This window comes from Bipolaris maydis, assembly GCF_028858645.1.
Source record: "Bipolaris maydis strain C4 unplaced genomic scaffold PSV08scaffold_5, whole genome shotgun sequence".
Taxonomy (NCBI): domain Eukaryota; kingdom Fungi; phylum Ascomycota; class Dothideomycetes; order Pleosporales; family Pleosporaceae; genus Bipolaris; species Bipolaris maydis.
In genome coordinates this window covers 1,099,334-1,126,900 of record NW_027093861.1, presented here as the reverse complement: position 1 = coordinate 1,126,900, position 27,567 = coordinate 1,099,334, and the positions used below count along the sequence as shown (strand labels likewise).

General features: G+C 49.9%; 9 protein-coding genes across 9 annotated transcripts; 3 read left to right on the top strand and 6 right to left on the bottom strand.

Annotated features, from left to right (window-relative positions):
* Nucleotides 1-250: 250 nt before the first annotated feature.
* Nucleotides 251-579, bottom strand: PSV08DRAFT_36840 (uncharacterized protein). Its single transcript, XM_066093138.1, has one exon. It carries the CDS (start codon nucleotides 487-489, stop codon nucleotides 319-321), a length of 171 nt encoding a protein of 56 aa, XP_065949329.1. The 5' UTR covers nucleotides 490-579; the 3' UTR covers nucleotides 251-318.
* A 1,032-nt stretch (nucleotides 580-1,611) lies between these two features.
* PSV08DRAFT_220758 (lactate/malate dehydrogenase) lies at nucleotides 1,612-3,137 on the bottom strand. The gene is made up of 7 exons (XM_066092163.1): nucleotides 3,019-3,137; nucleotides 2,838-2,948; nucleotides 2,701-2,788; nucleotides 2,186-2,648; nucleotides 1,990-2,134; nucleotides 1,787-1,923; nucleotides 1,612-1,731 (listed from the first exon to the last, which is right to left on the bottom strand). Coding segments are annotated over exons 1-7 (990 nt in total). The 5' UTR covers nucleotides 3,064-3,137; the 3' UTR covers nucleotides 1,612-1,730.
* A 6,980-nt stretch (nucleotides 3,138-10,117) lies between these two features.
* On the top strand, nucleotides 10,118-11,093 carry PSV08DRAFT_36824 (Fcf2 pre-rRNA processing-domain-containing protein). The gene is made up of 2 exons (XM_014226713.2): nucleotides 10,118-10,436; nucleotides 10,637-11,093. The coding sequence occupies exons 1-2, from the start codon at nucleotides 10,125-10,127 to the stop codon at nucleotides 11,021-11,023; spliced, it is 699 nt and encodes a 232-aa protein (XP_014082188.1). The 5' UTR covers nucleotides 10,118-10,124; the 3' UTR covers nucleotides 11,024-11,093.
* A 69-nt stretch (nucleotides 11,094-11,162) lies between these two features.
* On the bottom strand, nucleotides 11,163-12,406 carry PSV08DRAFT_178034 (nucleoside phosphorylase domain-containing protein; the record flags this gene model as incomplete). The annotated part of the gene is made up of 6 exons (XM_014226714.2): nucleotides 11,163-11,484; nucleotides 11,546-11,748; nucleotides 11,796-11,860; nucleotides 11,914-11,993; nucleotides 12,051-12,132; nucleotides 12,190-12,406. 6 exons carry the CDS (start codon nucleotides 12,404-12,406, stop codon nucleotides 11,163-11,165), a joined length of 969 nt encoding a protein of 322 aa, XP_014082189.1.
* Nucleotides 12,407-12,651: 245 nt separating this feature from the next.
* PSV08DRAFT_287750 (mitochondrial 37S ribosomal protein uS10m) lies at nucleotides 12,652-14,023 on the top strand. Its single transcript, XM_014226715.2, has 4 exons — nucleotides 12,652-12,717; nucleotides 12,787-12,986; nucleotides 13,047-13,211; nucleotides 13,295-14,023. Exons 1-4 carry the CDS (start codon nucleotides 12,664-12,666, stop codon nucleotides 13,908-13,910), a joined length of 1,035 nt encoding a protein of 344 aa, XP_014082190.1. The 5' UTR covers nucleotides 12,652-12,663; the 3' UTR covers nucleotides 13,911-14,023.
* Nucleotides 13,997-16,700, bottom strand: PSV08DRAFT_200010 (glycoside hydrolase). The gene has a single exon (XM_014226716.2). It carries the CDS (start codon nucleotides 16,601-16,603, stop codon nucleotides 14,078-14,080), a length of 2,526 nt encoding a protein of 841 aa, XP_014082191.2. The 5' UTR covers nucleotides 16,604-16,700; the 3' UTR covers nucleotides 13,997-14,077.
* Nucleotides 16,701-17,133: 433 nt separating this feature from the next.
* On the bottom strand, nucleotides 17,134-19,428 carry PSV08DRAFT_36811 (glycosyltransferase). Its single transcript, XM_066093136.1, has 2 exons — nucleotides 18,657-19,428; nucleotides 17,134-18,605 (listed from the first exon to the last, which is right to left on the bottom strand). Exons 1-2 carry the CDS (start codon nucleotides 19,388-19,390, stop codon nucleotides 17,315-17,317), a joined length of 2,025 nt encoding a protein of 674 aa, XP_065949327.1. The 5' UTR covers nucleotides 19,391-19,428; the 3' UTR covers nucleotides 17,134-17,314.
* Nucleotides 19,429-21,368: 1,940 nt separating this feature from the next.
* On the top strand, nucleotides 21,369-23,853 carry PSV08DRAFT_400914 (WD40-repeat-containing domain protein; the record flags this gene model as incomplete). Its single annotated transcript, XM_066093608.1, has 5 exons — nucleotides 21,369-21,501; nucleotides 21,650-21,731; nucleotides 21,794-22,107; nucleotides 22,163-23,317; nucleotides 23,373-23,853. 5 exons carry the CDS (start codon nucleotides 21,369-21,371, stop codon nucleotides 23,471-23,473), a joined length of 1,785 nt encoding a protein of 594 aa, XP_065949326.1. The 3' UTR covers nucleotides 23,474-23,853.
* Nucleotides 23,854-24,595: 742 nt separating this feature from the next.
* PSV08DRAFT_176655 (uncharacterized protein) lies at nucleotides 24,596-26,086 on the bottom strand (the record flags this gene model as incomplete). The annotated part of the gene is made up of 5 exons (XM_066091879.1): nucleotides 24,596-24,898; nucleotides 24,951-25,693; nucleotides 25,745-25,776; nucleotides 25,958-25,993; nucleotides 26,040-26,086. 5 exons carry the CDS (start codon nucleotides 26,084-26,086, stop codon nucleotides 24,596-24,598), a joined length of 1,161 nt encoding a protein of 386 aa, XP_065949325.1.
* Nucleotides 26,087-27,567: the final 1,481 nt, after the last annotated feature.

The following is a 27,567-nucleotide window of genomic DNA, read 5'->3' as shown; positions in this document are numbered from 1 at the left end:
TACGTCGGCGTTGGAGCTCCATGTGGGCTATTCAGAACTACTAGCACTGTCGATCATCCAGCAAGGGTCCTGCTACTTAGTCCCTAGTAGTGTCATGGCTCGGCACGTCTTGCCAACGCTCCAACACCACTTATGTAAATCTACCCATACAATGCTAGAATCAAAATCTGGAACACAAAATACAAAGGTTTCTGTCCTCTTTCCTAACGACATGTCTCGAACCTACACTGCGTTTTTGCAACATTGGCAAGCTCCACCCAGGACGACGTGATAGCCTGCGAGCCTCCTCTATCATTGCGCGCAACACCGCTTCTGCCTCTACGTAATTCTCCCAAACTTCAATTCCTTCCAGCCCGCTTGCCATTCTATATCATCGAGTGCCTTCGCACCTTCTTGACGAGTATGGTGTAACCAAACACTCCAGTTCCTTATCAGCATGTCGTACTGGATCTTTTTCTTGGCATCCAGTTCACCCTTCCACCCTAGCATATAAGCAAGTTTTTTGCCTGTGATGCCCTTCTCCCCATAGCGAATCCCTCCTCAGTGGAAATATTGTTTCTACTCCCAAAATTTCGACTTCTTCTGGTAACTTGATGGCAATCTCCAGTTTGCACCTATTGAGCACGTGGTTTACATACTTGGTGGCCCGCTCAATAAAGTGTCGGAGTTTGTTTGCATATTCCGTCGACACCATACGATATGATGGCGGCAAACTGAAACGCCTTTGGTGCTGGCATTACTCCAAGGATAGATGTGTAGCTGAACAAGTCTTTTGAATGAATTTTATAAAGGCCTTTCCTATGTCTCCAGTCTCTGCGAAGCAGACTATATCACGAAAGGCTCTTATTATGATAAGCCGACAATGAATTGTAGGCGTTGGCATCTCTCCACAAGTCTGTTGACATATGGATGTACCTCTTGGTAGATCAATCGACAGGTCCTCAAGATCTCGACGGGTGCAAATTTTGCGACTAGCCGAATGGTCGACGTGCGACGGTACTCGTTGAGGGCGTTTTCGAGTACTAGCTGCTCTGTGGTGATGGATAAGTGTTCGTAGATCATGAGCCTCAGCTCCAGGGTGAGGTCCAGGAAAAGCAAACGCATTCTGAATTTGGTTAGGCTTGTCGATATGGGCGATAGCTATGCTTGATGAGTAGTGGAGGCGAATGGGGTGTAAGTGCGCGGCTATATACATACGTGGCTGAGCGCAAGTATCTATATCCCAAACCATGGTTAACCCTGATTTCGTCTGGTCAGTCATGATTTTATGCGAGCTCGCATAGGTGATTGCTTCTCCAGTTGTTCTCCAAAGCCCTGCTGATTGAAAGGTTCAAGAATACTGCGACGCACCCTTTCTTTTCAGTTTTTATTCTCCGCCTATGGCACTGGTCCTCTGTGGACATCCATTGACGGCTCTCTAATAGGTAATCGGCCGAACAAAAGTATACTCATTGGCTACGGACACATTCCAACAAGGATTGCAAGCCCGCATGGCATGTTGAACAACTAGGGTTCTTCTTGAGGCGTAACGTGCGGGACATACTCTATTTTGATCAGAACATGTTCATCACAAAAGCAGTAATGCGTCTCGGAATCATGCAAGGGGGTCTTTGTGGTGTTCATAAATTTATTCATTCTTCTGCTCACAGTGGCATTGGCTCATGGGTATGCCAATACATGTCTTCAGCTGGCTTCGTCTCGCTTCATACATCATGGAGGTCTATAGTTCCTCTGTACGATTTCATCAGCTTCATACTCGATCAATACTGGAATATGGTCTGCTCACTAAGAAGGAGGGCTCTGGACGAACTGAACACCCTTGCTGATGTTGCCACCTAGGCCTTCGTAGCAGGCCTTGAGGAGAGTCTTCTCGTGGTCGTTCGCACTGCTGACGACGTCGATGGCCTTCTCTGCACCACTGGGCTATTGGAAGAAATTAGTAAAGTCGCAGGACATGAAAAGACGCCAAGCCCTTGTCGAGTTACTTACACCAAGCTCAATTGGTACAGAGAAGAACTCGGTTCCAGTAGCCTTAGCAATCGCGTCACCACCCGCGACACCGGGGAGGTAGACGTAGCTCGGCTCGACAATGCCCTTCTCGCCCTTGGCGGCCTTGATGACCTTTTCGGCGAATCTGTCTGTGGTCAGGCTGTGTCATGTCAAAGTAGAGCCATACGAAACGTACCGATATCCGGCGTAGGCCATGGAAAGGGTGGCTGAACCAGCACCATCCTTTGCCTGGACGACCTCATCACCACCGAATTGAACACGCTTGACAAGAGCCTCCATCTTGTCTGCTGGAATGTTCACGCTTGGCTTAGCGTGGCTGAAGAGCGGGACAATGGTCTCGCCAGAGTGGCCACCAATGACGGGAATGTTGAGGTTTCCGGGGTTCTTCTCGCCAATAATCTCGGCGACGAATGTCTCGGCACGAACGACGTCTAGGGTGGTGACACCGAAGAGCTTCTTGGGGTCGAAGACATTAGCCTTCTTGAGAACCTCGGCAGCGATGGGGACTGTCGAGTTGACGGGGTTGGAGATGATGAGGACGAAAGCCTTGGGGCAGAATTGGACAATGCCCTCGATGAGGCCCTTGACAATGCCGGCATTGATCTTGAACAGATCATCGCGCGTCATGCCAGGCTTGCCTGAGTCTTTGTCAGTGTTTGCTCGCCGAGCCGTCGAGCATATCCAACTCACGAGGAATACCAGCGGGGATGACAACAATGTCAGCACCGGTGAGGGCGCCCTTCAGACCATCGTCCTTGGGCAGGTATCCTTTTACAACCTAAACAACTTTAGTGTGTTTATATAAATGCGGGGCGAGCACCTCATACTGCGGGGGTCGAGATGTGAGACAGGTCAGCAGCAACACCTGGAGTGTTTACAACATCGTAGAGGGCGAGCTCGGTGACGTGCGGGTTGTTCTTGAGGAGCAGAGAGAGGGGCTATTTCACATTGGTTAGCAGGTGCTGCAACGGGGGTCTATGGACCCTTTGGGTGCTCGCGGGCTCGTACCTGTCCGATGCCTCCGGAAGCTCCAGCGACTACGGCCTTGACCATTTTTGATGTGATTTGATGAAGAGAGAAGGGTGCTGTGTGGAGGGGCGAGTTGGATAGGAAGCAATTGAAGAGTCAGGGAGAGGGGAGAAGAGAAGAAGAGGCAGGATGGTGGCTTGATGTAGGGTGAGCACTGGACTATGCACTGGTTCCGTTGGTCTCGCGCAGGTGGGGGTGGAGCACGGGCCTTTAGCGGCGGGGTACCGGGCGGAGCATGGGACGCGCCTCAGCTAAATGTAAAGGCCGTCACGCCTAGTGCTTTCTAGGGCAGATGGCATCAAGTCCGCGACAGCCCTGGTTTCGCCAGGCAGGCGGGTATCCTGCTGCTCCCAGCCACAAATCACGCATGCCATGTGCCTCGGTGCTACACATGTTCGGGACAGGACGGAGCCCGCTAGAAAATGCAGGTACAAAGACACAGACCCGCGCATCGCTCAAAGTCTTTCAGCCAGCAAGGACCTCGGCCCTGTCCAGCCCGCTACACGCACCGGAATAGCCCGGGGCCTCGCTGCCAACGTCATGGCAAACAGGCCTCGCTGCCTGGGCTGTTGCGGGAGAAGGATCACATGTTTTCGACCAGCTAATTGACTTTCCATTAAGTCATGTTGTCTTATGACGCCTTTCATGATATCTAGCCATTCCGCGGCCGTGTGCCCAAACACCTTTTCGGCAGCAGCCCTAGATAATGAGATCTGACAAGACGTGCTGGACACGAACCTGATGGACGACTTTGAAGGAATCGATTGGGGGCGTTTACGTAAGTATGTGAAGCTGCTGTAGTCGCAGAAGTCGCGCAAGAGCTGCATCTATTGCTATGGCTACCGCGTTGCGCTGTAAAAGGACCCGAGTAAGCTATAACTACTTTGTGCGCCGTCACTGCTGCAAGCATAAGTAGCACACAGATACAGGCGTTGGGATATATGAGATGACGCTCTCAACATCGTCAGCGCAGCGACACCTGGGGTTGCCTAAGCGCGGCCATGGCCACAACAAGTCGGCTGTCGCTGTAAAACCTACTTGGCTGCAACGCCTATCCAGAGACGGGAATAACGTGTCGCAGAAGGTGGCTAACGAGCTCGCTATGCAGATACATTAGAGCAAAATGCACAACTAACACGTCCAGAAAGAGGTCATAGCGTACACCTACACCTCTTACGCTCGATATTACTCTGCTTGTTGCTACGACTTTCTACAATTCTATTAAGCCCACATAAGCCTAATGCTTAGCCAGGCCGCAAGTATCTTCCATTCCAATATATAAAAACTGCTCTCCCGCACGCTCCTGACGAGTTTCTTTCTATAGAGTCACAAGAAACGAAAGGTATGCTCCTTGCGAAGGTATGTATAGAACCGCTTTCCGGAAAGAATTCAATCTGACCGAGTTTAACTTCCAACGCAAGTATTCTTTAACCTTAATGAACTACCGGTCCCCCGTATGGAGCAACAGCACACGCTTTATACCCGTGTGTCTCACCACTCGTACACCACTCTACATTTTTGATATCGTGTACATAAATGTATTGTTGATTGAGCATTCCAGGGTTGGTACTTTAGTCATAAGGGGTGGGATACTTAGCACCCGGTGGCCACGACAGGGCGGCCGGTGTACACTGTATCTTATTAGATATAGTTAGGGCCATGACTTGATATGGTTACATACACATAACATGCGCGCCTTATGACTAGGGGTCGAGTTTTCACAAAAGTTGAGTGGCACCCCTGTGAAACCCTGAACACCCACACCACAACAGTTTCTAGTGACAGATTACATAAAAATAAGGTGATAGAATACCTAAGTAACTCTTAGCGGATGCTGGATTGATGCTATAAAGTAGAGAGAACAATGAATAATAAGGATTGAGCCTCATGATGCAGAGCGAGAGAAGATAGAGAATAGAAATGTTTAGATATCTCTGTAGCTGTGAAGACAGAGATACAACCACCTTTCTCAATATTAAATAGCCCTCTTTAAAAAGGGTTTGCAGAGTTCTAATGCCCGGTTTAGTATACATGTCTATGCATAACATAGAGTAAGCTTATTGTATTCGTGTAGTTGAACTATAATTTGGTAGAAGCGTAAACTTAAAGAACAAAGCTTCATCTTGGAAATTAATTCTTGTAACGGCATAGGCAAGAAGAGTCAGATTCGGTTCGGAGGTAGGGTCACTTAGAGGTATATGGGAGTGTGTGGGACACAAGAAATTCAAGAATCTGATTAAACACCTATAGAACGTGTACGAAAGGATATCGAAAACTACAGAATAAGCTATCACAGGTGGTTAGGCTTTTATCCTAGTAGTTCCCGCTAAGTCCGATAGTGGCCTAGTTGTGAGACGTTAAGGCTGAATTAGGCACGGGTAGAGGGTAATAATGGCAATGCAAGGTGAACCGTCTGTATTTCACGTAGATGAACAGCTACCGAGCTAAGGTAGTGTTCTCAGTGCTCATATCTATTTTGAGAAGTCAGATATGACTAAGACGGGCCAGAAGGGACTAGAGTAGCCTTAGATGGCCCACGAGGAATCAAAGGAAGCTAGGTTCTGACACTAGTTCGGATTCTTCTCGGATATGGGTCGTGTCGGTAGCTCAGCGGTTACAATTCTGTAAGAGACTAGATGTTACATAGAGTTAGACTATACTTCTCTGGTCTCGGCCTGGGTTAGAGCGAGCAGACTTGGGCGATAGTCCGCGCGATCATTAGGATAGTCTTAGTAGGAAAGACTTATACAAGTTAACTAAATTCTGATCTATCTAAGAGAGGAACTTGTAAGAGTGTGAAAAAGATAATGAGTATAATGTTAAAATCCAACTCATTCTAATACCTATTAACTTAGTTCTTGTCCTCCATTGCCCCAGTAGCCTCTCGGAGGCCCAGTTTTGGCGGGATGCCATTAGTAGTCACGTTACTACTACTACTATCTTCGCCCCGCGACGATTATCAACGTCAATCCCTACGTGCTGGGGCGCATGATGTAATATGTAACGGGCTGAACGCCTGGTAGCTCCTCGATAAGATTTCGGTTTAATCTACGCGCGCCCTCTGAATAATGTTCAGATAAGCATGGAATCCGGGCGTTATTTAGAGCGCCTGGACTCTGCTCACCGCCTGAGAAGCGCTTAGGCAGCGCGCTTAGACACTTTGGTATACCTCTTCTCTAATAAGTACATAAATACAACCTCTTATATACCTCGTAATTGCTCTCTAGAACGCAGTCCCTTACATAATAGAACACTTTTTTCTTCTAGACCCTTAGCACAGCACAAGACACACTACGCGCTAACTTGCAGCCCAAATGCTAGTGCTGATATAGTTTTACAAAGACGTTATCGAAGACTGAATCAGATATTGCTATGTTGCCGGTGAAGCCGAATCTCTATTCTCAGGCGATAGCTAGAGCCGGCGATACTATAAGAGCCTGTGTGCTTAAGAAGCCACCACTAAGTATACCATGATTGTGTTAATGCTGACTCATCTAATATCCGTCGCGGAGAGATAGACTTTAGCGGTAGTATTGTCGAGGAGCGTTGTGCAACTCCATCTGTGCGTGTGCTCGATGCATAAAATGAGTGTATTATTCAAGTCTGAAAGGTCTTTAGACTTAAAAGTTGGTCGTGTCTCTATCGTTGTTTTTTTACCTTCCTGTAATTCTACATTGTATCCTCGTCTGAGTACTATTAGGGCCTTCCACTAGCATACTGTAACGGGCTAAACACTCTTTAGATAGCTCCTCAATGGAATCTCGGTCGACTTATAGAATTATTAAGAGTATAGCTCGAGTGGAAGTAATATAAGACTTCTAGTGTTAAGCTTCTTATTAGTTAGTCTTTGCAGATAGAGCGGCAGGGTGCAAATATAGGACAGTAACGCGCAAGTAGAATAACTCTCTACATTTTACTTACACTTAAAACTTAGGTTAAATATATTAAGCTATAAGGGCTTAATGCCTATGCTATATACTGAGGAGAAAGTAATCGTAGACAACTAGGTAGAAGGTATAGTTCTAATTAGCTAACTAAGTGATCGTATATGATTAATAAAGTGATCGTTAACGATCGCGCCCTAATTAGCTAGATGCATCTAATCGTGTATGATTAGTTACGTGACTATAGCACGGTTAAAGGATTGAGGCGCAGCTTATCCTTTAGATCCTCCAAACTAATTACTTATAAGCAGCTGGCCTTAGATCGTAATAGATACCTATTTACTAGCGTAAATATAATTCTTATTATATTACGGGTCCGTTCAATTCCAAACGAACGTAAGCTTAAGTATTAGCTACGTAGACAATAACGGAGCTTTATTGTCTTGCGCCTACTTTTTAGCAGCGTAGTAGGCGCGTGTAGCTACGTGCTCAGCTCTACTAGAAGCCCTACCTAACAATCCTTACGTTTAGTTCTAAACCCGGATTCTGCGGTTTCTACTACTTCTATCTAAAATTAATCTATCTAGTTAAAAAAAAATAGAGACTTTAACCTAATAATTTTTCTAACTTTTATTCTTCTTCTAGCCCTTAAGTCTATAAAGCTACGAAGAAATCTAGCATTAAGGTCGAATTCAACACCCCTATTAGGGATTAAGGATATGATTATAAGTAACAAACGACGACTATTACTCTACTCCAAGCTATGTAGCGATTATAAGCGGCCTCGATAATTATTAAGTATTATCCCGCTCTAGGCACTCTGCAATGCGATGGCTCTTAACATAGTGAGACGATATGTTAGAGTGAAATCTGATGATATGAGGTTCAATGTTGTGGCTTTTATCCACCTTGAGTGGCGCTCTATCGAAGTTATTATCCACACGCTTTCGCAATGCAGCACATAGCTAAGACTAGTTGCGACAACACCGGACATCGCAAGATTCACAGTTCGAAATATCACTACAACCATACTATAGACGGTATGTCAGATAAACACATAGCTTCCGATCAAGTTAAACACTCGGCTTACGCAAAGTCCTCCATAACAAACCCCAAATTCACCAGAACATGGCTGATAATCGGCTTCTTCTGTTGCAAAACTGCAGGAGTCGCTGGCACCAATTTTACAGAACTGTAGTAATCGATCGATCAATCAATCAATCAATCAGCGTTTTACTCTAGAATAGAAGGGATACTTACACCGCCTGAGCAAAGCGTCACGCGTGTACAACCTCCATGTTCCTGGGCGCTTGTTGCAGAGAGTAGAGCGAGAAGACACAATAGTAACTTCATTGTTGGCGTTGAGGATAGACTGAGGAGACAGGCAATAGTTCGAATGTCGGCATATATATAGAGAGAGGGGACAACGTGAACTATCTATCCTATCATAATATATAGGGTCTAATACGAAGCTGCAGCATAAAAATTTAATAGCTCAAAACGCTAGGGTCCAAGGGCCTGTACTATAGAGCTCTAGTTTCAGTTTTAGTTGCTATAACCAGCTAGTTGTTACACGGGGTTTGGATCTATACTTCTCTTACTAGGTCCCACACTATGGCCGGTGAGCTTTACGCTAGTGTTCCGTGAAGTTGTCTAGCGAGACAGTAGAGTGGTATGCTTTAGATAGAAAGTAATAAAAGGTTTAACAAACTTAATCTATATTGCTATAGACTGATAAGTAGCAATCTTATTAAGTAAAGTAACTAGTAAGAAAGTACAATTTGAGTTAACCACAACGAGAGTAAATAATAAAATCTATCTATCCTTATATCCTTATTGCTTCTGTCCTAGTGCTCCCTATTCTCCCTTTCCTATAGGAGCAGTGGGAGCATAATTCTCCTAAGGCTACCCGTGCTCTAGGAGTAGGGCTCTTAGCGGGAGCACATATATCACGTGACTATAGCCCTGCGGTGTTTATTGTAACGGCGCAGGCAAGATGAATCGGATCTGTTTCGGACGTAGGGTCACTTCAGAGGCATATGGGAGTGCGTGGGACACAAGTAATCCAAGATTCAATTCAACACCTATAGGCCTTGTACGAAAGGATATCGAAAAACTACCGGATAAGCTATCGTAGACGGCGGGCTTTTATATCTTTGCAGTTCCCACTAATCCCTAAGAGAAACTAGTTCGGACCCTGTTCGGATATCGGTCGTGTCGGTAGCTCAGCCGTTACATTTATTACCTTCTGACGTAGACGTAGTTGGCCTCTAACCCTCGTCGTCCTGCGTCAAGGAGAGAATCCTTCTTATTACTTGTAACACTTAGAATCACAGATATCTCACGTAATATTAGATATCACTTGACTTTTGTCTCTCTATTTACGATATAGCGTATTAGATTAATTATCTTCGAAAAGAATAGTAGGTGTTAGAGTACGGCTTGTTAGATTAGAGAGGATAGTAGGTATAAAGATAGATTATAAGACGTAGCTTAAAGAGCTACGTATAGATAGTAGAATAGGTTCTTAAGTATTGTGGTGTAGTATCACGTGACTAGTTCGTAGTATATATTGCCATAATCTTTCGTACGTAGATAGGCACCTTCTTTAATTACTCCCTTTACAGCGATTACCTTTTAGCTTAATTCTATCTATTTAATTATAGGTCGCTGTTATAAGCAACAAGCAGAAGGATTCACTCCCTAAGTATGACGATGGATAGTTGGGAAACCACTTAGGTGTCAGGGAGGGCTCCTAGCGGAGCCGAGCACGCAGCTACACGCGCCTACCACGCTGCCAAAAAGGCAGGCACAAGACAACAAAGCTCCGTTGTTATCTGCGTAGCTGATACTTAAGCTCGTTTGGAGTGTACGGACCCGCACCGTGACACAACCCCTTACAAATATTTAGTACTTTTTATTATGATTTTTTTACTGTATTCTAGTTATAAATAGTATTTCTAGATTTTTTAAAGAAGATATGCGTAAAAAATGATAGTATTATTATATTATAGTAGTAATATAGAGCATGAGGGTTATGAAGTTTCTAGCGCGTTATTGATTTTAGTCGGGTAGCCCGTGTGGAGTACCTATGTTTTTGTCCACCGGGTGTCAGCTTAGCTTGGCCGACATGGCTCGTGCGCTCGACCTTTTCAAAAAGTTCATCTCCAAATTTTCCATCCTCTCCCCGTCACCGCCAGCATGGAGCTGCCAACGCACCAGCCGCTCGTCGACGACTCGGACGAGGATCTCTCTGATGAGCAGATTCGAGAGCTGCTCAACGAGGCCGCTGAGCGCATGCGTGCAAAGGCTGCGCAGCCTGCAGCTAGGGCCGCAGCACCATTCAAGCTTCCCAACCTGACGCCCGGCCACATCGCCGATACTTATGAAAAGACTCATGGCAACATTACTCGTCTAGATCACTCAAAGCTTGTCGACAAGAACCAAAAGGCCTTGGCTAACGGCATCAAGAAGATCGAGGACCCGCTGCAGATCAAGAAGCAGAAGCAAGAGGTATGCCAAACCCCAGTCGCACCCCCACGCCTTTGATGATATCTATCCCAAATGTTTTTGCTGAGCAGATTTGGGCGCCGTCTTGGTTGCCTTCCTGCGCTACTGAGGCACCATTAGTTCATAGTTACACTGAGGCATCTATTCTCTACACGCTTTTTGCATTCAAGTTTGTCAGCTACAAAATGCTAACGGCTTTTTAGGAGAAGAAAGCAACTGCTGGCTCACAATGGTTCAACATGCCCAAGACCGACCTGACTCCAGAGTTGCGTCGAGATTTGCAACTCCTCAAGATGCGTAGCGTCCTCGATCCCAAGCGCCACTACAAAAAGGACAACTCCAAGAGCGATGTTCCTGCTTTCTCCCAAGTCGGCACCATTATTGAAGGTGCCACCGAGTTCTACAGCAGCCGTCTCAAGAACAAGGACCGCAAGCAGACCATGCTCGAAGAAGTCATTGCTCAGGAGCAAGACAGTGGCCGCTTCAACCGAAAATACCAAGACATCCAGGCAACCAAGTCGAGCGGAAAGAAAGCCCACTACAAGGCCCTCAAAGCAAAGCGGAACAAGGGCAAAATTGTAAAGCCTTGAGCACGTGGATGAAACTTCACGTGACAACCGTCGATCTGGTTCTGTTCTCGGGGGGTTCGAGACCACTTTTCTCGGGCTTGATATTTTCTAGCTTAGATCTACCTCCTCTGTCCCATGGAATCTTCTCTGAGAAGCGCTTCTATTCCTCGTCCAGGTCGGAAAGGATCTGCTTGACCAAAGCCTGCATGTCCTTGGCTGCCTCCCGTCCAGCCTCCAGTACCTCTTCATGGTTTGCCTTGCCTTGGCTCAGGTGTTCGGTTAGCTGCGCCCTATTCATGTTCTGAATTGTGGCATCGTTTCCACAAGAGCCTGCTTCGAGGACGGCAACATTTGTGACTAGACTGAATGCAAGGATACGCATTCCTGCATGTCTGGCGACGATGATCTCTGGCACAGTCGACATACCAACGACATCAGCCCCTAACATGCTCAGCATCCGGCACTCGGCACGGGTCTCGTAACTGGATGAATTAGCTCATGCCCGCTCTTGACATGTCAAGTAAGAATATTTTGAGAACATACGTTGGTCCTGCAACGAATGCATATACACCTTCGTGTAGACGTCTCTGTTGCTGGTCAAGGCCCAGCTTGGTCCAAGCTTTGTGTGTTCTTCTCCTCAAATCGAGGTCGTAGGCATCTGATAGTGGTGGAAATCGTACACCAAATTCATCAATGTTGGGGCCACGCAGCGGGTGGAATCCAACGAGCCCAGCCATGTTGAGATGCTGAATAGTGTTAGGGTGAGTCTTGAGCTTTGCAACGACTTACGCACGTCGTTTAGACACACAATGTCTCCCACGCGGTAAGTCTGGTTGAGACCACCAGCTGCGTTTGTGACTGCATACCATCATTAGCTGATGATTCTAGCTCTCGCCTGGCATGTTCCATACCAATCATGGTTTCGACACCAAGCACCTTGCACACGCGGGTAGCGAATGTGACCAAGTCCATCGAGTGTCCTTCGTAGAAACTATCAATATCAATATCAAATTTGTTCAAATGCTCTTCTTCTCCTGTAGTGACCTACTGTGCGCGTCCAACCAAAAGTGCGACTGGTGTTTTCTGAGGCCCGATCTGACCAAAGACAAACTTGCCCGCATGGCCCTGAACTATGTACTCGTCAGCACCCCGCATCATGAAGTGTGAGAGTCACGCCTTGTACACACCTGTGCTTTTGGGAAAGTTTGGAATTGTGCCATACGCCAACTCGACCTTGGGCTCTGGCTCGATTGTGTCGGCAAGTCCACCTAGGCCCGAACCGCACACAATGGCTACCTTTGGGTTTTGGAGCGTCTCGGGTAGTTGGGAGCGAACATATTTGGCCGTCTCTGTGGCGCGGACATAGGCGTTTGGCGCAGCGGCGGCATCTTGAGTGGACTCCATCTTGAGCAGTCGCAAAAAAGTGAAGTCAAGGAGAACAAGTCTCAAGAACACAAAAGACAAACGGATCAACCGTGGCTAGGGAAAATAGTCTAGGAAAAGTACATGTGACATTATCAGAGGGAATGACTAGGGTGCACAAGGAAGGCGGCGGGCAATTCCGACGACTGCCAAGACTATAAGCGGAATCGCAACTAGCGCCATTGTCGGAGGAAGAAGTTGGACGGCTGGACGTGGGTTAAGTTGCGACGACAGCGACCATGGCCGCGCCACGATGTATGCGCTCTTTTCTGGGGCCGGCGAAGAGGGTGAAGGTATGAATTGATTGTATTGTCAAACACTGTTTGCGACGAATTGGCCCGTTGACTTGCAATGGAAAATAGATTTCACACGCCCCACGGCCATGGACCCAGACCTTTTCGCGGAACAAGAGCTCGAGAGCAGACGAGGACAATGAGCGGGACTCTAGAGAAGACCGAGATGTCAGACTCATTGAGAAGCTGAAGATGGACCTGGAGAGCGGCGACATGCCGCTTGATGCTCGGTTGGAGGATATGGGTATCGATGTTGAGGAATTCAAGACGTATGTCTACTTGTTATAAGAGAATTTTCAGGAAGATGATGATTCTAACGAAGACTACAGTCTATATGCCAGCCAGCAAAAAGTCAACAAGCGCCAGCAACAACGGGAACCCAAGACGCGCGAGGAAGCCCAGCGGCAATGGAAAGAACTACAAAACACACCTGACCACCTCGGCCTCTTGAAAGTGTACAAGCGCGCCGGCGTCGAACCCATCAAACTCGCAAAGTACGTTCTCGCCATGTCTCCTCCTTTATTCCCATCATACATGGACCCAAAAAAATAAGAGACTAACACTCCGGTTCCAACAGAGAAAAAGACATCACCCTCCCCACCGACACTCCCCCTCTCGACCCCAAAACCCAAGAAGCTCTCGACGCCCTCCGGACCCCCCTTAACGTCCGCGCCGTCCACCTCCGGCCCCTTCGTCGCACACCAGAATATGGCGTGCCCACCTGCGACCTCCAACTCCGCACCTACAACATCCGCAACCTGCTCCTCTTCTCCGACTTTGCCGTCCGTGCAGCGTACTACATGGGCCTCTGCGCACGCGGTCCCATCCCCCTGCCCCGCATAACCGAGCGCTGGGTCGTCCCGCGATCCAATTTCATCTTCAAGAAGAGCCAGGAGAATTTCGAGCGAGTGACTATGCGCCGGTTGATTCAGATTCAGGACGGGCATCCGGATGTAGTCAAGGCGTGGCTGGCGTTCTTGCAGAAACATCAGTATCACGGCGTGGGCATGAAGGCGAATATTTGGGAGTATGAGGGTCTGGAAGGCGCCTTGGTGGCGGGCGAGAAGGTGAGCGAGGGCGATGTGAGTAGGAGGCGGGAAGGTGCGGTGTTGGAGAAGGTCAAGGAGATTTTGGGGAGGCAAGGGTTTAAGGAGGGGATGAAGGGGGATGAAGGGGTGGAGTTGAGACCGTGAAGCAATGTAGAAACTATGTACAACTACTTTTGTCACATGAGTGTGCTATCAAAGAATTTTCTTTAAAGAAAAAAACATGGATCAAGAAACACAGAATACATCTATTCCAAAGTAAAAAGATGAAAAAAAAAGGTTCATTTACATTTCATTACTTCATGCTACACAGCTTAATCCACATCCTCCATGCCATTCCCTTGACCAGCATACCTCTCATCCGCAAGCAACAACTCGAGCACCGCATCCAGCAACTCCCTGGGCAGCCCCCTCCCCTGCAGCGCCCGCACCTTGTTCAGCACAGGCTCTGAATTATTCACACAGTTCCAAATATCCCACTTGCGATCGAGCTCGATCCAGGACTTGTCAATGATATCCCAGATCAGGGGGTTAGGGTCGAGGACATCCAAGGTAGGGGCGGGGGAGAGTTCAATGTGGATGGTGTGCGAAGTGGGCACTGCGTCGGTGAGGGTGATGAGGGAGCCGTTGGGGACGTGGGAGATTGAGTGGGCGAGTTGTTTTGCGGATTTGCGGGTTGAAGGGGCGGTGGTGATGCAGCGGATTGTTGCGTCGGTGGTTAGGTGGTGGGCTAGGAGTCTGATTTTCCAAGAGCGCGACTTGGGGATTGCGGTGTTGGAAGGGGGGGATGTAGGGCCGATGGTGAGGACGCCGGTGGCGTGCTTGTAGGTTATTGGGGTGTGGGCAAAGCGGACGGTGTCGTCGTCGTCGGCGGAGGAGTCGAGGTCCGAGGCGGAGATCATGGAGAAGCCGCCGTCGTCGACGAGGTGGCCTTTTCCATCGTCTTCGGCGAGGGTGAAGGAGCCATCTGCGCCGACGACGACGAGGATCTCGAGAGCCTCTGGGTTGGGCGACCCGGTTTTGGGGCGGGCGGCGGCGTCGAGGGGGATGATGGAACCTTCTTTTGCGAGGACGGGGACGAGATTTAGGGGGCGTTGGATGGTTAGTTCGCCGGCGCGGTTGTAGATGACGCCTGTGAAGATGTCTACAAAACGGCCTTCTGGAAGCCAGATTTTCGCGGCGCCCAGATGTGTGATCTTGTCGCGGGGCTGGGTGATGGGTGCCACAATGAGTTCAGTGCCGAAGCGGAACTGGTTGGGCACGTTGTAGGCTTCTTCGTTTTCGGGGTAGTCCCAGTACATGGGTTGTACAAGGGGCTCATCATCGCTGGCGCTTCGGGCGTTCATTGTGTACAGATATGGGATGAGGCGGTGGCGGAATCGCAGTGTATCCTCGACAATGCCACAGGCTTCGGCGTTGTAACGCCAGGGCTCGCGAGTGTTAAAAGGGTTGTTGTCGCAGTGCAGGCGCAGAATGGGCGACCAGCAACCAAGCTGTACCCAGCGCGTGTACAGCTCATCGTTCTTGTAGCCATGTGTGTGTCCGCCGATATCATTGCTCCACCATCCGTATCCAATGTTGGATGCAGTAGCCGTAAACTCGGGCTGGAAGTGCAAGCTTTCCCAAGTAATGATTGCATCGCCTGAGAAACCGACCTGGTAGCGCTGAGCACCTGGACCGCCGAAACGAGAAAGAATCAAGGGACGCTGGGAGCCGCGGCCGCTGTCGAGGAAATGAAAGTGGTTGAGCACCCACAGCGGGTCGACGCCAGGAATCTTGGACGTATTACCCTGCTGCCAATCCACCCACCAAAAGTCAACACCTCGCTCTTCATGCTCGTGGTGCACTACATCAAAGTAGGCATCCATAAACTTCTTATCCGTACAATCGAACTGAATCGTCTGCCTCGACGCCGGGTCGATTCCAAGGTACTTTGCAACTCTTTCGTATTGCGCTTCAAACGGCCTGATGCCGTCTGCAGGATGCAAGTTGAGCGTCAGTTTCATGCCACGGTCATGGAGGTTCTTCATAAAGGCATCTGGGTCAGGGAAGAGCTTCTTGTTCCACGTGTATCCGGTCCAGCCATTGTAACCACCTGGAATATCCCACACCAGATGCCAGTCCATGTCGACGACGGCCACGTTCATGGGCACGTCATCTTTGTCAAAATGATCGTGCAGATCGAGGTACTCCTTGGCCGTGTATGCATGGTATCGACTCCACCAGTTGCCCAGGGCGTACCGTGGTAGCAGGGGCTGACTACCAGAGACAGCATAGTATGCGCGCATAGCCTCACGATAGTCGTGGCCGTACATGAAGATGTACTGGTCGGTCCTATCGCCACTCCTGCGGCCTGCGATCCAGCCATTGTCCTCGAAGAGCATCGACTTGGTGTCATCCAAGAGTGCCATGCCCTCCCTAGACAGCACGCCCGGACCCAGCCTTGCGCGGCCATTGACGCCATCCAGTGTGCGCGTGGTGCCACCCAAGTTGGAGAGCTGCTGGCCATATGTCCAGGTGCCCGTCACAGAGCCCTTGAGGTGTATCTTGAGGCCCTCGGCGCTGAACTTGTTCTTGTCGTAGACGACATGGAAGCGCTTTGTGACGATTTCGATTCCGTGGCCCCTGTCCCAGACATAAAAGTCGGGCACGGCTAGTCTGCGGTTGATGGCAAAGGTGCTGGCGCGGTCTTCGAAGCGGCCGTCGTCTGCCCACTCGAAGCGGAGCAGACCATCGGTGAGGATGGTGAAGCGGTACTTGTCGCCAGCGACAATGGCATCAGGGTGCGCGACCGGGCGCGTCTTGAAGTCGTAGCGCGCTTTGGTCTTGGTCATGTTCATGGCTTGTGAAGAGCAGGCAGAGCAATGTCAGGCAGGCCGACAAGCTGGCGGAGGAAGCATCTTAAGCAGAATCCGGGGAAAGCAAAGCTCGGACGGCATGGGCTTGGTCAAGGGAGTCGATGCGCATGACCTCGGCGGGCTTGTTGCTAGTGACGAGTGCCAGGACCGGCGAGCCCCCTGCACGGCAAGTCAGGCGACGACCTATAGTCGGTCCTCTCTGCTGCTGGGCCATGCACACACGACTCCATCGTGAACGCCTGGGGAAAGGCGGTGAGGTCGAGCGTGTTACGAAATGGGCGTGAGGACTAGCCGCGTGCTGGCCGTCATTGGAAGCCCGTCACGGCGATGGTCGTCCAACTACTATCCACCTAGTACGTAGTAGCCATGCTGCAGGGCAGCTGCAAGGAATGGCGCCAGAAGACCAGCGCCATTGCACTGCATGTCCACATCCATGCTTGTACCATGGTTCTCTTCAGGCCAAACACTGGTACATATGTCATGTCAACTGTCTGGACCAAAGTAGTAGAAATTCCACGTTTTGATTCTGCCCTTGCACGAGGACCGATAAGGCTTACTGCATTCATGGCCCCACCCCCCGCACATACCCATTAGGTTTACATCCTACTCAGACAGGACACATGTGAAAGAAGGAAACCATAGTACCAGACACCGGTCATATCCACCTTACCCCGCCCTTCAGCCCCCCTGCTCTCAATTAATTGTCAGGTCCACATCTCTTACCAACCTATCCTCATCATTCTTGTACGGAATGCCAGCCTTCTGCCTAGCCATATCGTTGATCCACTGGCCGTTGGGTTTGATATGCTCACCCTTGGCAAGCTCGTCTGCCAGATACAGCCAAGCCAATGCATTGCCTACCGTGCTGACCTCATCGCTGACATGGTGGCTGGCATACTCGGACATGGTTGTGTGCAGTTCAGAATCAGTGAATAGGTCGTAGAGATGCCTTGCGACTGCATCATGGTCGCCAGGCTTCACAAGGAAACCAGACTTGCCGTGCTGAACTTGAAGCGGGATGCCGCCAGCACGAGTTGCAATGATGGGAGTACCTTTGTGAAGTGCTTCGCTGACCTTGACCTCGAAACCCTCGCGAGTGGAGAGCTGTAGAGCAACATGGGCACAAGACATGAGTGTGTTGAGCATCTGATCCGAAGGGCCGATACGCATCATGATGATGTCCTGTCTGATGTCTTTGTAGTCGCCTGCCAATGCATCTGCCGCCTGCTTAAAGATTATTGTAGCATCAGGATCATCGATAGCCCCATGGCCAGCAATGATGAGCTGTGGAATCTGTTCAAGAGGGGCGTCCTTCATATACACCTTGCGCAAGCGAGCATATGATGCAAGAACATCTGGAATTCCCTTTGACGGATCGAAACGAGCAATCTGAGTGATGTACTTACGATCCGGGAGGGCCATCGGACGCATACCCACTTCAAAGCACCGAACTCTAAGATTATGCATGTAGAACTGCTCGTCCCAGTGGTGCATGTGCTTGTTGAGTCCGTCTAGCCAGTCGGTCGTGGCAGGCATGAATCCCACCTTCTCTGGAGGGACATTCTTGGGAACAAAGGCGCGAACAGGGTGGCTGACGAAGATGTCACAATCTTTGATATGGTTCCAAATCCAGTTCCACACCTCGGACGTGGCTGTTCCCTCTTGGTCAGCAAGATCGGCCCGCACCTGGATGTGGCTACGGAAGATGACGGGACGGGCAGGATCCTTTTCTTTGGCAATCTTCACGAGGCTAGGCATCTGGGGGTCGTCGACGATAATCACATCGGCACCGCCCTTGTCACGAGCAGAGAGTGGACCGCCAAACTCGGTCCAATGACACTTTGCTGCCTCTTCAAGGACCCATTCGTCAAGCTTGGCCATCTTTTCTTCAGTCAGGCGCTCGCCGTCCCTTGCTACGCCTTGGAGGATGTTGTGGTTGTCTTTGGTGATTCGGAAAATATCATTCTTTCCAAAAGGGACGTACCTGTGGACTTGTTAATATGAAATAGCTGTAGTTGGAATTGATGAAGCTTGCCATTTGCAATCAACTCCGACAAGGCGCAGATATCGGATTAGCGCGTGTCTCATCAATGCTACCCCTCCACCCTGTGCTGTGCTGTTGAAAAAAGCAATTTTGATGTTGTTTTTCTTGAGTGAGTTGGCATAGTGCATCGCTGCAGCTCCTGTCGTGTCGGCCCTGACGGTATCTTTGTAGCTGTCGAGTTCAGTGATTTTCACGCACCCGTCAAGATCAACCAAGACCTGTCGACGATGGCCCATCTGAACTGGAAGATCGCCCCTGACATTGAAGCGCTTGGAGGCCTTCCTAGCCATGTACTCTGCCTGTTGGTCCACAGGCATCGACGTGTGCTCGGTTTTGTCATGTGGCTCAATCGGGAAAACAAAGGGTAGGATGTCAAGCTCCTGCCACAGACGCACGGCTAGATGAGGGCTCAGACGGTGGAGCTCGGCAGTCAGGCCAGCGCCCATGGGCTTCAAGACACGGTCCTCTCGGTATTCACTCAAGAAGGTGGTGATTGCGCTGATCAGGGCCTCGGGGGCATCTTGTTCCGATTCAGGCGTGGACACATTTGATGTGGACTTTGACGAGTCGTCGGACGAGTTGCGTGCGCTTCGCGCCGTGGCCAAAGGCTTGGTTTCGCTGCTGATGGTGTATCTTCCGTCATGCAAAGCAATACAATAGTCGATCTCGCCGTCTTCTGATTGGCTGACGGCGAGACCAGCATACACAGCCTGATCGTGCAACATATGAGTAGTGTGTTTGGGCAAGAGGGAAAAAGGGTACTAACTTCAACGGCAGTGTCAAGCGTGCCTTGCTCCTCTTTTAACTTGTGCAGAGAGTCCGACGACATGAAAGCGGTGACGCTTCGCTGACGTCGTTCGAAGGTGGGCCGACGGTGGTACGTTGGCCGCCGTTCAGCGGTGTTGTCAGCCGATGCGTGAAGTGACATGGCAAGCAAACCGAGTAGGACTTGTGCGTGGTTTGTAGCAATTGGGCTATGGGGCAATTGGGTATGGATTTCAAGGGGATAGTTGATGTGTATCACAGCAATTGATGGCAGACTTGGATAGAACAGAGTAATGTCTTGTATGCATGTTGACCTCGCGGCAGAGGCAGTTTATATAGACGACTCGACTGGACCCATTCACAGACCATATACGGTGACTTGCACAGACAGTGGAATTACCAGTGTACACATTGCTGGGCGCGGCAACAATGTGACGTGGAGCAGCGGCGTTTGAGGGCAGCTGATAGGGTACAGCGCAGGGCGAACGGAACGCGGGCCTATTGACGAAGGCGTGTTGCCTATCAGAAGCAGTGAATGGAGCAAGACGCAGTCACCGGGTACTGTAGGCGTGGCGAGAAGCAACGGGAAGGGCAAGATGGGTTGGAGTAGGGTGACACGACGATGGGCGGACGCGGGACGAAGTGGTGGTAAGGTAGGGTGAGCCTCTGCATCGGGGGAAGGCATAGGCGAGGCCGCTAGCCGGCTCGGGAGTGATTACAGCATTACCGCTTTACTGCTCCAGCAAGCGAACACGGCCCTGTCTCGCTTTCCTACTTGGGACGGGATTGTGTATTTATGTACAGTTCTCTATGTATGTCCATACGTACACATGTCTGCTTGGGTTGGTACGTGTGAAGGACCCCGGCCTGGCCAGACAAGATGGACGCGCAAGTTGCGGGGGCGTGGCGGTCAACAGACTTGACGTCGAGCCATCTAGGGCGTCGTGTAGCCATCGTGAGGGTGAGTACAGGGACTCTTGTGTTTGGAGGCCGAGGGCGAAGATGGCATTGCACGGCACGCAACGCAGCATCGGATACTGCATGGTGCCGCTGTGCCTAGCCTGGTTGCGGGTGTATGGCGACACATTGTGATGAGCTGTGCCACGCGCAGCAGCGGGCGGCGTGCATTTGCGCAAAAGGGAGGAGACTCGACATGTCGACATGTCGACATGGCATCGGGCGTCGAATGGCACTGGCCAAAAAATGGTGTTGTCCCGACGGCCATGGGACGGTCACGTGCACAATGCAGCGACGCCCAAAGCGGGCTAGCGCGGCGGGACGGGCAGAACTAGCGCGGGCATGGGTTCCGGGCAGCGTGTGGAGCGGGTGGACGGCCTGGATTGGGCGCAGAGACAGCATGCATGTCGGCGGCATAGCACTGCGCACTACTATGTATGTAGTCTGTATGGACGTGTGTAGAGCAGTAGCATCCGCGCCCGTCCATGTATGTGCGCAGCAGTCAGCATGTGCTCAGGGCCCGCAGGACGGGCGGCCGTGGAGCGAATGGCCCTGCCTTGGTCCCTTCCGCCCGCCGTGCTCGAAACGATTCTTCCTCCGTGCAGCCAAGCATCGCACTAGGCTGCTGCGACCCACCCACCTTCCGCTCAAACCTCAGCCATCTTACTTACCCTCACAACACCAAGCTATCTCCGCCTGCACACTGGCCCCAGCCCCAACCCCAACCCCCCAACCACCACCACCACCACCGCCATCTATCCATCCCACCCCTGGCGCGCCCACCACCACGCCCGTTCCTCCGCCCAGTCTCTTGACCCGTGCTACCTGCTGGCCCTGCGCCGACAGCCTTGCGACCCACCGCCGCCTACGCGACCGTCGCATTCCGCACCCGCCTCTTCGCGTCTCCCCAGCCCGCAACGCGCAGCTGCCTGACTGTCCATCTTCGCTTCTTGTGCCCCCGCTCCCCTCCCCATTGTGGCCATGAACCACTATCCTGCCCGCGTCATGGGGGGCCCCCAGGCTACCCCAGCCCAGCGCCTCAACGAGCTTCTCGACAACATCAAGGCCGAGTTTGAGACGGAATCTCAGCGCAGCGTTGAGTATGAAGGGCAGAGTGAGTAGTTACCACCGCATCACAGCGCATCACACATGCACAATGTCTTGCTGTCGCGCTCGTCACCATGCAAACATACTCGACCACGTTTTCCCTAGTCTTGAGCTCGACAGCGTCTGCGCACATGCTAACCACCACCCCTTTACAGTCACTCGTCACATTCAGGAAATCGAATTGATCCGCAGCAAAGTCTACTCGCTCGAGCAGTCACACAACCAGATGAAGGCAAAGTGAGTAGCTCACCTCTTCCCGGCCTTGCATGCCGCCACCGCACATGCTGACGCCCGCGCAGATATGAAGAGCGCATTGCCCAGCTAGAGCGTGAAGTCGAGGCTCGCGGTGGACCCAGCCAGAACTCGCAGCACCACGGCCCCTCGCAGCCGCAGCCGCCACAGATTGGCCATGGACCTAGCAACCTCTTTGGCGGTATTATGGCGGGTAGTGCTGCCCAGGGTGGCCCAGGACTGGCTCCTCCTCCACAAGAACCACAGCAGGGACATGGCATGCCACCACAGCTCGGCGGTCCTCAAGGACCACCAGGACTGAACCCTGCCCCAGGCCCGCCACAGCATTTTGGTGGCTACCAGCCCGGCCCATCCGTCAACGGTGAGCTTCACAGACCTTTCTTGCACTAGTTGAACATGATCACTAACACGCCTAGGCTACGGACCCCCACAGCCTACTGCCTCGCCTGGTGCTAAGCGTCCAGGCCCTGCCCGTGGACCACCCAACCCAGCAACTCCTCAGCAGAACAACCCCGCCCCCTATCCCGGATCGCCCCAGGTCCCACGACCAACTCCTCCTCCTCACCACCAGGCCAATCCCTTGATGCCACCCAACCACATTCCTCTCAGCCAGAGTAACGTCCTGGCTGACCTTGACATTGAGCAATTGCCTGAAAACCTCAAGAAGGAGGGTAGCGATTGGTTCGCCGTCTTCAACCCTCGCTCCAGGCGGGTTCTTGATGTTGACCTCATTCACAATCTACCCCACCAGAGTGTGGTTTGCTGTGTTCGCTTTAGCTTGGACGGTAGGTGGGTCGCCACTGGTTGCAACCGGTCCGCGCAGATTTTTGATGTCGAGACTGGTAGCCCAGTCGCCCATCTCCAGGACGGTAGTCTGCCCGAAGATGGAGACCTCTACATCCGAAGCGTCTGCTTCAGCCCCAACGGACAATACCTTGCCACTGGTGCTGAAGACAAGGTCATCAGGGTCTGGGACATTGCTAGCCGCACCATCAAGCATCAATTCACCGGCCACGAGCAGGATATTTACTCGCTCGACTTTGCCAGGAACGGAAAGATCATTGCATCCGGAAGTGGCGATAGGAGCGTCCGTCTTTGGGATCTTGAGTCCAACATGCAAGTTTCAAACTTCTCCATTGAGGATGGCGTCACTACTGTGGCCATTTCGCCCGACAACCTTTACGTCGCAGCCGGTTCCCTTGACAAGAGTGTCCGTGTGTGGGATATCCAGACTGGCCAGCTTGTCGTCCGTCTCGAGGGCGAGCACGGCCACAAGGATAGTGTCTATAGTGTTGCTTTCGCTCCTTCTGGTAACCGTTTGGTTAGTGGCAGTCTGGATAAGACTATCAAGATGTGGGAGCTATCGACTCAGAACCGCTTCGTTCCCAATGGGAACCACCCCAGTGGCAAGTGCATCCGCACATTTGAAGGACACAAGGACTTTGTTCTCAGTGTCGCGCTTACCCCGCACGGTGATTGGGTGCTCAGTGGTTCCAAGGACCGCGGTGTCCAATTTTGGGACCCCCACACTGGTGTCGCACAGCTTATGTTGCAGGGACACAAGAACTCTGGTATGTTTATTACTATGTCCTACCCACGTAGATTGTTTACTGACTGGCTATTTAGTCATCTCCGTCGCCCCCAGCCCTACAGGAGGCGTCTTTGCTACTGGTAGCGGTGACATGCGCGCACGAATCTGGAGGTTCGACAGGTACCCCGGACCTTAGACAGGTCCTGAGATTGCACTCTGGCCGCCGCCGCCGCCGCCACCCCAACTATCGTTGCCACCTTCACCGTCATCACCACCCCAATCACCACCGCGGCCTTCAATATCCTCACTCTGGGGTCTCTCCCCGATTATTGCTTGATGGTTTTGCTTTCTGATGACATTACTTGAATTATTTTTCGGGTGTTTTTTCCCATTACGGTGTTGTCGACAAACAAGTGCTTATGCCCCTTTCTTATTACTAAATGTGGCAGATGGACGCGTAAAGAAAGAAGGGATTTGTTATCTATTTGTTTTTACTCTTTTTTTTTGATTCCCAGGCTTTTATCACTTCCCCATCCATAGCTGAAGTATCGGTCTTGTTTATGAATCGTTGTCTTGCATGATTATGGGTGACCTTTTGTGTGCAGTGAAGCGCTAACGCGGTGAATTTGTCTAGGGGCGATTTCTAATATTAGTGAAATCCTTTGTGTTAATACAGAGCAGAGCAGACGAGCGGATACGACGAGTCATATCGAGTGAAAATGACCCTTTATCACACAAAGGAGATCAGTGCAACATGAGCTGAACATTACCTAAGACGTGACATGTGCATGTGAACCCGCACAAATCGTGTGCTACGATACACATAGCCTACTATATGTTCATTTAGCTCGTGTCACTTTAGGGGAGGGGGGAGGAGAAGTTGTGGGGTAGATGGGGCTGTGGGGTGAAAGTGAAGTAGTAAGTGTGGGAGTGGGGTACTAGAAATCAGTTTGTTGTTGCTAAAGTTGCTCTTGCCCATCTCACTGCATTCGCATATTCATGTATCTACGGTCATTGTTACTAGCGTTAGGCAATTGTATTTTTTATTAAAGTGATTCTACATTCATGCTAAACTCCTTACTATCCCGCCTACTACAAGGGAGATTTTGTAAGTACTATTGCCCGTAGTTACACAATCCCAACCAGCATCTCTACATGTATTTCTTCTGCCTTTGATTACTCTCCACCAAAGCCACACCCTATGGCTTACATCTCACTATTGCCGTGTAGAGCCCCAATCCAACAACGCCTAGCCCTAACCGCACGTCTTCCCCGCAAACATCACAAGCGTAGTATACTAGCTCGCAACTGCAAGCGCTCAATCAATCTTACGCCGCTTGGTAGGATTCGTCTGCTCGCTTTTCCTGCCTAGCTCAAACACCGCCGCAGGACTCAAGCCCTCGAACAGATCTTCACGCTGCGCCTTGATATGAGCGATTTCCTTTTCAGCGACCAGGCGTTCAGCTTCGACGCTCTTGCAGCGCTGCTCAAGGTCTATGCGCTGTTCTGCTAGAGCAATGAGGTGGTCGTCAAGGTTTGCAATGTGTGCCTTGATGTTTGCTTCTTTTTCGTGAAGGGAGACGAGGGCTTGGGCAATGAGGTCTTGGGAGGCTGGTGGGGTCTGTTTGTGTTAGTATGGTAGGTTCTAGTAAGTTGGGGGGTGGAGAAGTTACTGGAGTGCGAACAGCAGCAGCAGCAGCAGTAGTAGTAGTAGTAGCCATAGTTGCTGTTGGTGCACGATATGAAGTTCGGAATGGGGCCCATGCACGCCGGAGCTGTTCGTTGATGGGTTCTTTGGAGTCTTCGAAGTCGAGGGTTGCATCGCTTTCTTGGCTTTCTGGGAGAGTGACTGATAGCTGCCTAACGGACCTAGCCAGCGTAGCTTTTGCTTCGTCCTCAAACTCGCTACATGCCAGCTTTAAGCCATCGAGAATGCCTTTGTTGACTGGCAGGGGAAACTTGAGCTCGGAAATGCCGTTTGTTTCGTCTTCAGTAGCTGCAAGTTTCTTTAAGAAGTAGTACCGTACTAGTGCACTATGCTTGCCGCGCGATGGCCTTTTAGGCATTTTGAATGCAGCTGCATTGTCTACCCTTGTACTAATGTTGTGGTTGCTATGAAGTTCTGAGTCTCCAGTAGTTCTATCGTACGAGCTGAATTCGAGGGTAGCTGGCTCGCCCTCCTTAGTAGGTGGATAAAGCAAGACCCAGACTTCCTGGGTTTCGTCCACCGACTGCTTACGAACGTCACCGAACAGTAGCATGAATGATATGGCATCTTTTTCATGATTTTGCGTCTTGGTGATGACCTTATCGAGAGGCAAATATCCCAGCAAGGTTGCAACGGGCTCCCCGAGTTGTTCGCAGATTTCAGCTAAGTTCTTAGAAGCAACATACGTTGCTGTAGCCACGGAAGCCACTGAGTATACTTAGTTGTAGTATAAGGTAAGAGGGGGATAGCTCTGCTTACTAGCGGTGGAGTGTGCTGTCTTTCTAACAAGACTGAGGGAGTGGAGTAAAGAAGAAGCGCCAAATGAGTGTGGTAAATAAAGCGCGTAGTTTGTTTATTCTAACGCGTAAAATATTAGTAAGATGACTTTCACTGCCCAAGTGAAAGACTAGATCTAGATTCGGTCTAGTTTGTTATCGTGCAAACGCTAGAGACAAGTATTCACTCACGTACTGGAGTGAAACTACACTAGTGATGGCAGCACTAGTCCTACAGGTAGGTAAGACTAGACTTTTAATCTCGTTCTTGATTTTACTTTGCTCTTATGCAGTACACATGGTTAAGTTCTTTAGGTATTTTCATAATAGATCGAGGAAAGATTCTATTTTTTGTACTCAAAACTCCCACCACCTACATATTATTCCTACTAGCATTTAAGGATTTGATAGCCTCCACGCTAACTACTAGTTAAGACCATTCTAGCTTAAACTCATTCTTATCAGCTTTCACTGCATACTTCATTCGGCCTCGTGCTCTTACCCACCGTTTGCATCAACGAGGGCGCTAAGCCGAACCCGAATTCCTAAAATCTCTGCGTTGTTGTAGAAACTTCTCACGACAACCTAGAACTCTCCTAGTTCGTTCCTAGCGAATAGTACATTGATAGATATAGTGCTGAAGTGCCCGGCGGCGCCGTTTTTCGTAAACCCTTTTTAGAAGATTAAAACGTTTGGTTGATAGGAATAAAGTATTGTTTAAACCCGGCAGGCTAGTGTTTTGTAGCGAGTAGAGAAAAGTACTCAATTGTCGCATTAGGCTGTAGTGAATCAACAGCGTCCTTAAAGATAGGTAGGAGGTTTGGTTTTAGTACTATGAATAGCTTGCTCGCTAACCACGGTTTTGGTACTAGAACCGTCCATGACATGAGTTGTAATAATTTCGACGGCGAGTGTAGGTCCCATGACGGAGCTAGAAGGAGGTTTAAGGTATGCGTACACTAGGGCTGTTGGATTTCTAGCATCCTTGTTATTGTAGTTGCCAATGCTTAGGCGCAGCCTGGCGTAACGCGTTGGCTTGGTATGTGCTGAGAAATTCAACGATTTCCAGTCTGGTAAATTTAAAAGCAGGTGCTTATTTATCTTAATTCTAAGAACAGCCAGAGCGTCTAGACCCGCAGGTGTAATAGCATAGGCCGATTTAGTACCAGTATCTAGGGTCTCTTTTCCTTCTTGACTAAAATCCTTTGCTAGGATGTTCGAGTACCATAACTGACTGTGAAAATTTCGATGAGGTTCCATCGCAGACTAGTCTACTCTGTGTGCCGCTGAGCCCTATTAAGTCTACTAAGTTAGGTAGAGTATACGAGTATGATGTACTGGTGTAGAGAGGTTAGGTAATAGAGAAGATAAAGTAAACCTACGCAATATAAGTATATCACTAACATACTATACTACAAGAAGAAAGATTATTACCGAAGAATCTTAAACTTTTAAGTAAAATCTATCTACTTAGAACTTTAAGATATCCTATTAAAAGAGGGGAAATTGCTCTTATTTATACTGAATATTTTTAAGATTTAAATATATATACATCGTCTCTGCCTCTTAAAATCAACTACTAAATAGAAGAAATCTAATACAATGAGGGTATGCTAGGGAATAAGGCTACTGGCTACTACAGACACTTGCACTAATGACTTAGCGGAGGCACAAGAGTTAGGTCTTACTTGCTCTAGTTAGATAATAGTCAAAGAGACGTACTAATAAAACAGTAGAGATCCTGCTACTATCTACTTAAGTCTCTTATCTCTGCCCAACTATCGCAATTAAAGTGTGGGGCGGCTA